Source organism: Mastigoproctus giganteus, chromosome 6 (genome assembly GCF_048544385.1).
Source record: "Mastigoproctus giganteus isolate SK-2022 chromosome 6, ASM4854438v1, whole genome shotgun sequence".
Classification (NCBI taxonomy): Eukaryota; Metazoa; Arthropoda; class Arachnida; order Uropygi; family Thelyphonidae; genus Mastigoproctus; species Mastigoproctus giganteus.
Window position 1 is genome coordinate 77,372,826 of NC_143580.1, and position 14,060 is coordinate 77,386,885.

Sequence of the window (14,060 nt, forward strand, 5' to 3'; positions counted from 1 at the left end):
AGAGAGAGAGAGAGAGAGAGAGAGAGAGAGAAAACAAGAAAAGAATAAAGTACTTAATATACTTGGAGGTCTAGCAAACTGCTTGAGTTTAGAAAATCCTAGACTTCATGCTCAAATAAAATAAACTTATCTTTATTGGCAATTCAACTGCAATAAAATTACTAAAACTGCTGCAAATGTCACCACACAGTTCAAATAAAATTGATATATTTTTTTTAAAGTAAAGCATAATAAGGTACATGGGCTTAGCACAAAAAGCAACAAAAAAGGACACACACACACACACAAAAAAAAACATACTTTGACGTTTCGCTCTTATTGGATCAACTTCCTCAAGGGAGCCAAGGTCAACTCCTACTGCAGTAAGGGATCGTGGTTCAAGCTGAATAAGGGGATGCTGGACTGAACCTCTCCTTTCTAGCCTTTTGATTGAGGCTGAAACAGATGTGTTTCAAATAGAAAAAATTTAAAGAATGAATGAAATTATTCACCCTAATTTTTTTTTTTTATCAAAAACAAATTTCAATTTAAGAATTCAATGGAACACAAATTGAAACAATATGAATAGTTACATCTAAGTATGTCTTAAATCATATAATAAAGCTTTGATAACTAATAATTATGTTATAATATTTGGTCTGTTTAAGTAATCATCTTCTCTGCAACTTCATAGCACTTTTTTTTATATTCCCCTATCAATGATATAAAATATTGTTGACAGGGTGTGGTAACAAAAATGACAATATCCAACTTTGTTCCTAATAATGTATAAAGTATGAGTGTGCAACCCTTCTGCAACACAGGCAACATCAGAAAATATCAAGGACCATATCAGGAAAAAAAAAAAACTCCATGTTGAAAATATTAAAAGCACAGTGGGTCAGTGGAAATTCTATCCAACTGTATACAAATGTTATGCACAATGTAAATTATAATACAGAATATTTATTTGCATAAATACATATGAAAATTTTAAATACACCTATCATAAGAGAAAAATAGCATTACTTGGAGCTATTTCTCTCTGCTTTACAAATGTCCACCTTAATGTTGGCAGTATAAATTTTTAACACAAACTGCAAGTTTTTGTCAGTAAGAGATGTGTGAATGCATCCTCAAATCACAACGTGGGTGACCTGTTAGCTTAACTTCTGAAATAATTGAGTCACTGGTCAAGGAAGTACTGCAGGACCATCTAGACAGGAGTGCAGTTATACTTCAGTCACAGCATAAGTTTGCTATGATGCAGTGACAAAGGAAGTGGATGCAAAAAAATAATTCTGATATGAAATACTTGGATTTCAGGAAAGCTTTTGTTATTGTCGCACATAAAAGGCTGCTGTGCGATTTGGCACAGTGTCATTAAGAATAAGTTACTACTGTGGATAAAGGGATGGTTGAGTGGGAGAAGACAGAGTGGCTATCAATGGGCACTACTCTTTGTGGACTAATATTATTAACGGAGTCCCACAGAGTTCAGTGCTGGGCCTATTGCTGTATTTATTAATGATATTGATGAGGGTATATCAGGCTTAATGTCTAAGTTTGCAGATAATACAAAGGTTGGCACAATGATTAATGACAGTGGTGAAGGTATACTGCTGCAACAAGTTAAAGAAAAATTAGGTGGGTGGGCTGAGAAATGGCAATTAAAGTTTAACACTGATAAAACTACTGTATGTGCTACCCATATACAGTAGTAATCCCAGAGTACCGTAACAACTGTATGGTACTACCCTCAGGATAGTGGAAATTGAAAAGAACCTGGAGGTAATTGTGCAGTCTGATATGAAGTTCTCATACAGACAGTACAGACAAGCTGCCAAGATAGCTTGTGGGGTTTGTCAATGATATACAGGAATTTTGCTAACAAGGATATGGAGGTGATTATCCCATTGTATAAGGAAATGGTCAGGCCACATCTGAGTACTGTATACAGGTCTGGAGGCCTCATTTTAGGAAGGATGTAGAGTTGATGGAACAGGTACACAGAAGGGCAATGAGATTGATGAGGGAAACAAAGGTTGCTCTTATCAAGAAAGGCTTCAGTTCTGCAAATTGCAGCATCTGGAGAGGCACCTACAAGGTGATCTGAATGAGGTGTTTAAAACTCTGAATAGCTTGAGCAAGCTCAGTGGTGATGGGATTCTTCCTCTTGCTCAGACTCTGCATATGAGGGGGCATAAATTCTAATTTGGGAAGGATGGTTGCAGAACAGATGTGTGGAAGTTTTCCTTCAGCCAACGGGTGGTTGATTGCTGAAACATGCATCCACCTATTGTTGTGAAAGTGGGTAGTTTGGATAAATTCAAGGGAGAACTAGACAAACTATTGGAGGGGATGAATAGGTGAAACTGGATTTTTTTTTTTTTTTTTTTTGGCTGATGCTGTATAAGCTTGCTTTCTTGCACCATTTGTCACTATTAATACTAAAATTAAGTTGGCCTATAATTTTCAATTGTAGTACTTTGTTTTCACAAGCAGTTCATAGGTAAGTGTTTCTAAATAAATAAAAAAACAATTGCATGTTTTAATAATTTAGGAAAGAATTGCTCAAAAAGCAAATACATAGAGAAGCAACAATAAAAAAAAAAAAAATACATAAAATGGCATGGGGGTGTGTCAAGTTTTGATTTCATTTTTTTTTATTTTTCTGGAGCTTCACTACACCCCACTTGTGTCTTACTGGTACTTAAATCCACTTCAAATGGCAATGAGATACTTCATGTTTTCTAAAGGCTTGGGCCTTGCCTATCAAAATTTCTACTTCTATTCTTGCAGTAAAGGATGGAATTTGAACAACTGAGTGTTCGTTCATGGTAGAACAGTGCACCATATTTTTATTTTTCAGCTGCATTTTTACAAATTTTGTTTTAATTCAGTGGCCTTAATATGAGCACTGTTTTTCTAACTGGGATTTACCTAAAGCCATTCAGTTGGTGTAATTATTACAGGTTCCATCTGCAGCATGATTCGCCCACAATTTTTAGTCATGTAATTTACATGTGGGTTTAAAAATGTCATAGAGAAGGAAGAAAATGTGTCAACCCGAATAACACCTGAAGATCTGCAATATATTAAAACTGAAATGTTGTGGTCAGAATCCCACAAAAGTCCAAAATGTCTTCAAAGGAGTTTCAGGCAGATAGTGTGAACTGAAGCACTATATCTCATTGGACACCTGCTTCATGAAGGTTGCAGTAGCATTACCAACAACTGACAACATATCTGTTGCTATCTCAAATTAACGTACCAAAAATTCCCAACCAGTTAAGCTAACATGAACACCATTTTGAATGAAAACTGACATACAACATGTAAAGAAATCACTAAGCAGACCATTAATTGAAGAAGTTCAGTTCGGAGGATTGTGACTAGTATTATTCAAAAAGGTTAGATTCAGGTAAACTACTATAAGGAAGATTTAAAATAAAATGTATTATCAAATATGGGAACATTAGATTCCAATGAGAAAGTCGAGAGTGCAGCAGAACTTCTACTGTCCATCGCCTTATTTACAGTCAACCCACTACACCGTAATGCATTGTGATATTGGTGCCATGTGTTACTCAGTCTTTGTTTACAACTCACGGAATACGGTCGTACTTTAACCTCTTGCTTTATATTTTAATAATTTTTATTTAGTAAATCCATTGAAATGACAAAAAATGTAAGAGAGTAATGTTGGGATTATCAAAAAATTGAAATGATCAATTGTCTAAGAAAAGGTGAAAGTGCTACAAGTATAGCACTGGTTTATGGAACAGGAAGAACAACAGTAAATGATATAAAAGAATGATGCAGACAGAACGTGTAGAAAATGGAAACCACTGATGGTAATGCTAAAAGTCATAAAACAACGAAGGTTGCTAAAAATCCAAAACAATTGGATACCGCAATGTTTCGATAGTTTGTTCGAAAACGTAGCCAAGGAATTGCATTGTCAGGACCTATAATAATCGAAAAAGTCATTGGTATCAATAAAAAACTAGGTGGAGATCCTTCATTCAAGTCTAGAATCGGATGGTTGGACAAATTTAATTTTTGCCATGGTATTCAACAGTTGTCAATCCAAGGTGAGAAGCTAAGTGCAGATAGCACAGCAATTTCTGTTTATCGTGAAAAACTACAGAAGGAAACAGCTGATCGAAGTTTGGTTAAAGACCAAACATATAACTGGAACGAGACTGGCCTTAACTGGAAGGCACTACCTAAAAAGACACTGGCCTTAATGACTGAACATATGGCACCGGGATATAAGATGCAAAAAGATAGCATCACTATAATGGTTATAATGGTATGTGCTAATGCCAGCAATAGTCATAAAATTGCCTTTGGTTGTTATAGAAAAACCAAAAATGCCTAGATCATTTAAAAATATTAATTTAAATGCTTTGCCAGTTAAATATTTCTCACAAAACAATGCGTGGATGAGCCAGGATATATTTCATGATTGGTTTCAAAAAATATTTGTACCATGTGTAAAATCTCATTTGGCATCAAAAAAAGGTTTATCACAGTAGGCAATGCTACTGATGGACAATGCGCCTACCCATCCCATATACATATGTGATTTAAAAAAGATGGCAAAATATCATGCCACTTTCTTCCAGCAAACCCAACATTTCTCATTCAATCGATGGACCAAGGCGTGATTGAGGGTATGAAACGTTGTTATCGCAAAATATTCATTCAAAAACTTGTTTTGGCAAGAAATAAATTAGATGTGATATTATTTTGGAAAAGCTACACTATAAAAGATGCAATTTTCAATGTTGCTGATACCTGGAATGATGTTCCATTTCAAACAATACAAAGAAGCTGGAATAAGTTGCAGGCAGAAATATATTCAACTGATATAGAAACCATTCCAAAAGAAACTGAAATTTTGCAGTTATGTTCGAATGTTCCTGGTTTTAAAAATATTTCAGTGGAGGTAGTAAATGATTTGCTGGATATGGACAAAATGGATGTCGGATGCAAAATTTTAGACGATGATGAAATTGTGCAAAGGGTGATGACAATTTTGGATGATTCTGAAACTGAAGAAGGAAAAGCTGCAGCTGATGAAACAACAAACATAATTAGCCACTGTGAAGCTGAAACTATGTTGTCAAAGTGCGTTAGGTGATTTGAGGTACAAGAAGAAACAGATGCCACGCAAGTGCAAGGATTTCTTTACTTATATAAACTCTGAAAGGAAGGGGCGAATCAGATTGGTCCACTTGATATCGATGGTTTAACTGTTGATGATCCTGCTCAGATAGCAAACAAACTGAATGAGTATTTTGCATCTACATTCACACATGAGGAGTTATTAAGGATTGAAAATGCCAGGAGGTTATTAAATTGTAGCAGGGTGCTTAATGGTTTTGTAATAACTGAGAGAAAAGTGGAGGAGAAATTGTTGAAGTTAAACATAAGAAAGGCACCTGGGATCTATCCAGTTATATTAAAGGAGGCGGCAGAGGAAGTAAGCAAACCCTTAGCCATAATTATCCTTGGACTCAGGGGAGGTTCCAGGGACTGGAGATATGCAAATGTTTCCCCAATTCACAAAGACGGGTTCAAAAGGTGACAAGTAACTATAGACCTGTTCATTCAACTGCTGTTCAAGGATAATAATGGAGTCACTGGTTAAAGAAGTGATGCAGGATCGATCACCTAGACAAGATTGCAGTAATACTTCAGACACAGCAGGGGTTTGTTAAGGGAAAGTCTTGTCTGACAAATTTGATTGGTTATTATGATGTAATTACAAAGGTACTGGATGCAAAAAAATAATTTTGATATCGTATATTTGGATTTCAGGAAAGCTTTTAACACTGTTGCGCATGGAAGACTATTGTACAAATTGGAGCAGAATGGTATTAAGGGTAAGTTGCTACAATGGATAAAAGGATGGTTAAGTGGGAGAAGACAGAGGATGGTAATCAATGGGTGTTGCTCTTCGTGGACTAATGTTATTAGTGTAGTCCCACAGGGTTCGGTGTTGGGTCCACTGTTGTTTTGTATATTTATCAATGATATTGATGAAGGTACATCAGGTTTAGTGTCGAAGTTTGCAGATGATACAAAGGTTGCCAGGGTTGTTAATGACAGTAATGGCAGTGTGCTACTACAACAAGATCTAGATAATTTGGGCAGATGAGCTAAGAGGTGGCAACTGAAGTTTAACCTTGACAAATGCAAAGTACTGCATATGGGTAGAAGTAACCCGAGAGAAAAGTACCAACTGTGTGGTACTACACTTAAGGTGGTAGAAAACAAAAAAGACCTGGGAGTAATTGTGCAGTCAGATATGAAGTTTTCTGAACAATGCAGACAGGCTGCAAGAGCAGATCATGAGGTTTTGTCAATGATATACAGAGATTTTTCTAGCAGGGAAAAGGAGGTGATTGTCCCTCTGTATAAGGCAATGGTCAGGCCATGCCTTGAGTACTGCATACAGGTCTGGAGGCCTCATTTTAAGAAGGATGTAGATTTGCTTGAGCATGTACAGAGAAGGGCAACAAGATTAATGAGGGGAATGAAGGGATTCTCTTATCAAGAGAGGCTTAAGTTCTGCAAATTGCAGCAGCTGGAGACTAGGCACCTGCGAGATGATCTGATTGAGGTGTATAAGGCCTTGAATGGGTTGAGCACACTGAATTCTGATGGGATTCTTCCACTTGTTCATATTACGAACCTAAGGGGGCATAAATTCAAATTGAGGAAAGACAGATGTAGAATAGATGTGTGAAAATTTGCCTTTAGCCAGCGGGTGGTTAATTGCTGGAACAAACTTCCATCTGTCATTGTGGAAGTTGATAGTTTAAATAAATTTAAGGAGGAGCTGGACAAACATTTAGAGCAAATGGTTGTGTGAATTTTTTTTTTTTTAGGGCAATGCTACATAAGCTCATACGCTTGCTTTCCTGCATCACATGCAAAGATTACTATTATCCCCCCCCCCTCTCTCTCTCTCTCTCTCTCTCAGGGTAATTCAGAATTTTTTTGTTTTGGCTGGCAAATCATAAGCCTCAGGCTTCCTTGCACCATATGGCCAATAATAATAATAATAATAATGTGTTACTTTTGCATAAAATTCGTAGCACTGTCTCCCAAAGGCTCAAGGGATAAAGAAACAAAAGAAACTGACTGACTTTTTTAGAAACGAAATTTAATTATGTATTATTGTTTTCTTTTAAATATTTTTGTGACATTACTAGAGCAATGTAAATCAAAATATTAAAAATAGGTATGTATAAGATATCTTGTACTATGATTTTTTTATGACCTGGTAAAAAATAAATAATAACTAATGTTTAATTAAATTTCGTTAGGTATGTATTACGTAATAAAATAAACAAGTTAGATGGCTTCGGTCTATTGCATGTATAATGTATATATTCTATTATCCGTCATGGTCTTGATCGCATAACCTTACAGATAATTGAAGTTCTATTGTAATTTATTTTTCAATAAATAAAATAATGGTACTTATTTATTTTTAATTTTATTCTGTGCAGTATACTCATATAATATCTCAACAACTGATAATGCCTGCAATACACTAGACAAATATCAATGGTCTTCAATGTAGGCAACAGTACACAGCAGTAGACACTTAAGGTTTTGGTGAGTATTAAACTCACAAAATGTTATTCTAAGCTGGATGTACAAAATAATTTTTACTTTGTTTATTTGGATTTTAGCAAAGCATTTGACTCAGTCCCTCAAGAGAGGTTACTATATAAGCTGGAACATGTTTGGGGTCACAGAGCAAGATTTCAATATGGATCACAGGTAGCTGCAGAGTAGGAGGAGGCAAAGGGTTCTGAATAATGGTTACTCTTTAGACTGGTTTAACATTAGAAATTGTGTGGTCCCCACAAGGCTCAGTTCTGGGATCACTGTTCTTTCTTATTTTCATATATGACATCCACAAAAGGATAGAGATCATGACATTAAAATTTGCTAGAGATGGGAAGATTGGGAAAGTGGTTAATGATTGGTGCCAAGCAGCACTCTTTCAGGATTAGTTGGACAGCTTCAAGAATGATCAGAAATGTTTCAGCTGTTTTAATGCAACAAAATGCAGTCTTATACTTGGGGAACAGCAAACTAAAATAACTTATACACTTGGTTATGGACTTACCCCAATTTTTAAGGGAGAAGTCGCATGATGGAATGCGAGCATGCCAGGGTGGAAGTGATTGCCTTGGTGGATGGGCAACATTGTCTACCATGATGTCGAGCTCTCTGAGCATATCTTGGACACGGATACCAAAAGGCCGATTGGCAGTCTGATGAGTGTTATATAAGTTTCCCCATTGTGGCTTGAAAACGGACGTCCACGTAGGGTTGTCTGGCAGGATTTTAATTTAACAGTATATTTTAAAGACAATTGCTTTTGTCGCAATGACAGTGGTGGTTCAGATGCTTCAACATATAAACTCTGGACAGGGGATGTTCTAAATGCTCCAGTAGCAATACGGATGGATTGGTGGTGGACTGGGTCCAGCCATCTAAGTACGCTGTTTCTAGCCGATGTGTACACTTGGGACCCATAGTCTAGTTCAGATCGGACAAGTGCGCGATAGAGGCTGAGCAAAGTGGAGCAGTCTGCTCCCCATTTATTGGAGGAAATAGAGCGTAGGAGATTCAACCCTCTTGTGCACTTTGTCCGCAGTTGACGAATATAAGGTAAAAATGTCAACTTCTTGTCGAAAATGAGCCCCAAGAATTTTGTCTCGGGTGCTACTGGAATGATGTCTTGTCGGAGTTTAAGTTCTGGTTCAGGGTGAAGGTTCCGTTTGCGACAAAAGTGTACGCAGACAGTCTTCTGTGGCGAGAACCTAAAACCATTAGTCACTGCCCAAGGGTTGACGTGGTCTATGGCATGCTGCAATTGTCTTTCGATGACCCTCATATTGCATGACTGCAAAAAGATGCTAAAGTCATCTACAAAGAGGGCACGGTTTACGGTAGGAGGAAGTTGTTCGGTTATAGAGTTAACTTTGATTGCAAAAGGCGTAACACTTAAAACTGATCCTTGTGGAACTCCCTCTTCTTGGCAGAATGGCCGGGAGAGGGTGGATCCTACACGAACTTGGAAAGACCGGTCTGTAAGGAAGTTTTTGATAAAGAGGGCAATGTGTCCTCTAAGACCAAAGTTATATATATCTTTTAAAATTCCATATCTCCAAGCCGTGTCGTACGCTTTTTCCATATCAAAGAAAACTGACACCTGATGCACACGTTTTAGGAAAGCATCACGTATAGATGTTTCCAAGCGGATTAAATGGTCAAGTGTTGACCTGTTCCTTCGGAAGCCACCCTGTATCCTGGGAAGGAGGTCGTTAGCTTCTAAATACCACAAGAGACGAGCATTGACCATTCTTTCCAGGATCTTGCACAAGTAGCTCGTCAGAGCGATAGGATGGTAATTTTTTGGTGTTTTTGGATCCTTTCCTGGTTTCGGAAAGGGAAGGATGGTTGCCACATGCCATGAGTCCGGAAATGTCTCTTCAATATAGATTCTATTATAGAGACGGAGCAAATGATCCATGGATTCCAATGAAAGGTGTTTAATCATCTCATAATGGATGTCGTCTGGCCCAACAGCACTCGCCTTGGAGAGTAAGAGTGCTGCTTTCAGCTACCACTGTGTAAAGGGCTGATTGTATTCCTCGCGATTGTTAGAGAACAGCTTCAGGTGATGTTTTTCTGCTCTCTGTTTGTGTGCGAAGATCTCTGGGGGTAAGCTGTTTCTGAAGACACTTTAGCAAATGTCTCCCAGAGAGTATTTGCAATTGCAGTTAGATCTGCAATTGTACATCCATTATGTTCCAGGATCGATGAAGGGTGCGAGTTGTATTTGCCCTTCATTTTCCGAACTTTGTCCCAGATGGCTTTGGGATTGGCGGCCCATGTAAGGGAAGATGAAAATTTGATCCACGATTCCTTTTGGCTCTGACGTCTAATGTACCGTGCTTTGGCACGTGCACGTTTGAAGGCTATTAAATTATCTGTGGTGGGGTAGCGACGAAATATTCCCCATACTTTGTTTTGAGCCTTCCTAGCTGCTGTACATTCTCCATTCCACCATGGTTTTGGAAAACGTGGAAAGCGGGACGATGTCCTGGAAATTGCAACTGCTGCTGCCTGGACTATACTTTTTGTGATGTGTTTTACTGCCTCATTAATTGGCTCCTGGCCGACTATAGTGGTATTAAACTTTGCCAGATGACGAAAGGCATTCCAATCGGCATGATCGATCTTCCAACGTGGTATCCTCGACTGGTGACAATGTCTCCCATTTGAAATGGTGGATAACACGAGGAAGTGATCACTACCATAAAGGTTATCTTCAAACTCCCATGTACTCAGAGGCAGGAGGGAAGAGGAGCAGATGGAAAGATCAATGGCAGTAAATGTACGGGTAGCCGTGTGGAAAAAGGTGTTAGATCCCACATTTAGAAGGGCCAGATCATTGTTTTCAAGCAATCGCTCGATAATCCGACCCCTTCTGTTGTCAGAACTACCCCACAGCGGATTATGCCCATTAAAATCCCCTAATAATAGGAAAAGGGGTGGCAGTTGCTTAATGAGATCATCAAGGTCTGCCTGGGCGGTGTCGTTCCCAGGTGGCAAATAAATGGAGCAAACAGTTAAAAGGAACCCAACTGTAAGACAAACTGCTACAGCCTCTAGATTAGTGGTAAGAATCACAGCTTGAAAGGGGTTGTGGTTATCCACAAGGATAGAAACTCCTCCGTGGGCAGGTCCATCACCAGCTCTGTCTCTGCGAATAACTGAGCAGTTACGTAAGTAAGGGTCTTCATTTGCCTTTAAATACGTCTCCTGTAAGCAAAAGCAAGTTGGTTCATGCTTACTCAGAAGGGCCTTGATGTCATCTCTATTTCTACGAAATCCACGGCAATTCCATTGGAGAAATTTAAATGTACCCATTATTTTGATTTACTGGGTCCGTCTGGTGGCTTCCGAAGGGCTGAGGGCTGCATTTTCTCAGTCCTGGGTTTATCTCTCTTTGGAAAGACTGGACGTTGGCCTGTATCCATTTCTTCTTCTTCATCTTTCGCAAAGAATTCCAGGACGGAGTCGTCCTGTACCTCCTTATCTACGACATCCATTGTCTCTTGAATTGTACATGCCTGTTCCCCTTTCTTCGGAGTTTCTTTAGTACTCTGTTTTGGAAGTGGTGGAGCAGTAGGAGGTATGGATATAGCAGTGGCGGCTGACTGTGATTTTTGGGTGGGCTTCTGGGAACTTAACAAATAGCGAGCAATGGGAGTAAATGACTCCTTTGGTGGAATACTCATATCAGTCTGAGTACCAATGGTACTTTTCCCAGAAGCTTTCTGGGCGCATGAAGGCTTGGTGCTATTTGTAGGTTGGATGCGTCTTCTGGCCTCCTGATAGGAGATGTTTAGCTCTGTTTTTAGTTTCTGAATTTCCTTCTCCTCTTTCCACCGCTGGCATGCTCGAGAGTATGCAGGGTGTTCTCCTTGGCAGTTAGTACAACTTGGCTTAGAAGCTAAACATTCCTTGCTCTCGTGGTCTTTAGCACCACAGCGAGCACAGGCAGGGTTGCCACGACAAGCTGTTTGAGAGTGGCCATACTTTTGGTATTTAAAACACCTCAGTGGGTTCAGGATATAAATCCTCACTGGGCAGTTTAAATAGCCTGCTTTTATGGAACTTTGAGGCCGTGGGGTGTTGAACGTTACGATGAGAACTCGGGTAGGGACGAGATTCCCATCCTTCCGCATTGATATTCTTTTCACAGCCGTCACTCCTTGGTCTTTAAGTTCAGAACAGATTTCTTCAGAAACGTGAAGAAGATCCCACTCAGATATGACACCGCGTGAGAAATTCAAGGTTTTATGGGGAGTAACGATGATGGGTAATCCCCTAACGATGTGGCTTTCAGTAGTTGCTGTGCATGTTTTTGGCTTGTAGCCTCAACCAAAATGTCTCCAGAACGTAGCCTTTTGACAGATTTCGGAGATCCTGTCAACCCTTCTAATCCTTTCTGGATGAAAAAGGGTGACATTTTCCCGAGTGCCTGCTCTCCGGTGGAATGCAGAATGAGGAAAAGCGGTGTCACAGATGGTGGTGTATCCTCAGTTCTGGCTCTTTTTGCACAGGTGTTTTCTGTGGTTTCATCTCGATTAGGTAGGGGCCTTGTTGGGGCCCCAGAAGAAATAGAATTTAAATTACTCATAAGAGTAAAGAAAAAGTGTCTGATGCCTAAGTACCTCACCCACCACCGAGCCCTACGAGGGGACGCCCACTCGTGAACTAGCAGGTACTGCGTACACGAATGGGACGCCGAGTTCACTTAAGAGCACCATACCCACGTTACCAATGTCTTTATCCCGTCCCAGGACCAAAGGGAGGGAGACTTATTGGAACGCAGTTGACCCTAGCAGTATAGAACCACCCGCCGATTGATCCCAGTCGGGCCGGTCCGGGACCTCCCATCTTGTCGAAGCAGGGGCCAAAGTGGTGTATTAAGGCTGGGCCCCTCAACCACCAGGATCCCCCTTTCCAAAATCCACGGGTCGCGGCGCACGGCTCCACACGCCGGATTCCAGAGATGTAACCTTGGAACCAAGGTATGGGCGTTAGATCCCAGTGATGCTAATCTGGGAAGCCAGCAGCATCACTGGGAGGTCCCCTCACCACGTACAGGTGCCCACGTCGAGGGGCAGAACAGAGGGTAAAGAGAAACTTGACCAAGAAGCAAATGGCAACTGTCTCTAGGTTAGAAATAACAGGTATTATTTGGAATAGAGTATGGTTTGCCACTAAGATGGCACCTCTACCATGAGCAGGGCAATCCTCTGTTCTGTCCTTAGATATCAGGCATATATATACATTCCTGAGTAAAGTAGGATCATCATTTGCCTTCAGTTATGTCAACTGTAAACAAAGAAACTAGCACATTCCTATGGAACAAAATCTCAATATCATCAACATTCCATTGCAATCCATAGCAATTCCACTGTATGAATTTGGACTTTGGCTTGGTGGGTCCATTTGTTGTCTTCCAAAGTGCTAAGGATTTCTCATTTCTCAGCCTTGGATTTATCTTTTTTGGGGAAGTATAGACACTGCTCTATGTCCAATTCTTTCTCTAAAAAGAGTTTCAAGATTGAGTTGTCCAGTATCCACTTCACCTCAACATTATTATGTTTGGGTGGTTTTTTTTTTTTTTTTTTTTTTATCAGTTTTTGTGGTTTACCACTTGGTTTTGCTAGAGGTAGAACACAAGTAGTAGTAATACAGAAGTGGCAGCTGACTGAGTTCTCTATATGGGTTTTTGCAAACATAACAAATAGCATGTGATGGAAATAAATGATTCCTCAGGTGGATTAGGCATTTCAATTTGCATTCCAAAGGAATATCTTCCCTGCAACCTTCTCAGCATATAAAGGTTTAGTGCTATTTATTTTCAAGCCTCCAGTTTGAAATGTTTAACTCTGCTTCATTGTATTTATCATTGTATTTCTCTTCCTTCCACCGTATGCTCATGAGGATGAAGGCTGCTTGCTTTGGCAGTTAATACATATGGATTTTGGAGCTCAATATATCGTAATTTCATGATCCATTGCAACATGTCGAGGACATGCAAGGGTATGAAGACAGGCCATTTCCAAGTGTCCTTGTTTCTCATACTAAAAGCACCTTAGTGAGTTAGGTATGCATGGTCTTACTAGGCAAAGCAAGTAACGAACTATAATTAAATTCAGAGAGAGCAATAAACTGAAAGTACTGATGAGGTTTCTAGTAGGAACTAGATTCCCATCCTACAAATGAATTTCATTTTGAAGCTGTGACTGCTTGCAATTTTAACTCAGAAAAGATTTCCTCTTCAGACACTTAAAGATGATTCCATTTAGAGATTACACTTTGAGATGAGTTGAGTGTCTTAAAGAGCTTTACTGTGATAGACATCCTTGGACTCAGGGGAGGTTCCCAAGGACTGGAGATGTGCAAATGTGTCCCCAATTCACAAAGGTGGATCGAAGGGGGACACGAGTAATTAC

The 14,060-nt window shown here is 39.5% G+C and overlaps 1 protein-coding gene across 3 annotated transcripts in view; it reads right to left on the reverse strand.

Moving 5' to 3' along the window:
• The window catches only part of LOC150084420 (NPC intracellular cholesterol transporter 1-like), a 466,919-nt gene that overhangs the window by 385,674 nt on the left and 67,185 nt on the right, over positions 1-14,060 (reverse strand). For 2 of the 3 annotated variants that reach the window (XM_090376057.1, XM_090376056.1), the window contains exon 6: positions 301-435. The exons of the other annotated variant lie outside the window; for it this stretch is intronic. In XM_090376057.1, the coding sequence (XP_090232183.1) occupies positions 301-435 (135 nt within the window). The remainder of the gene's footprint in view (positions 1-300; positions 436-14,060) is intronic. 3 annotated transcript variants of the gene reach the window in all.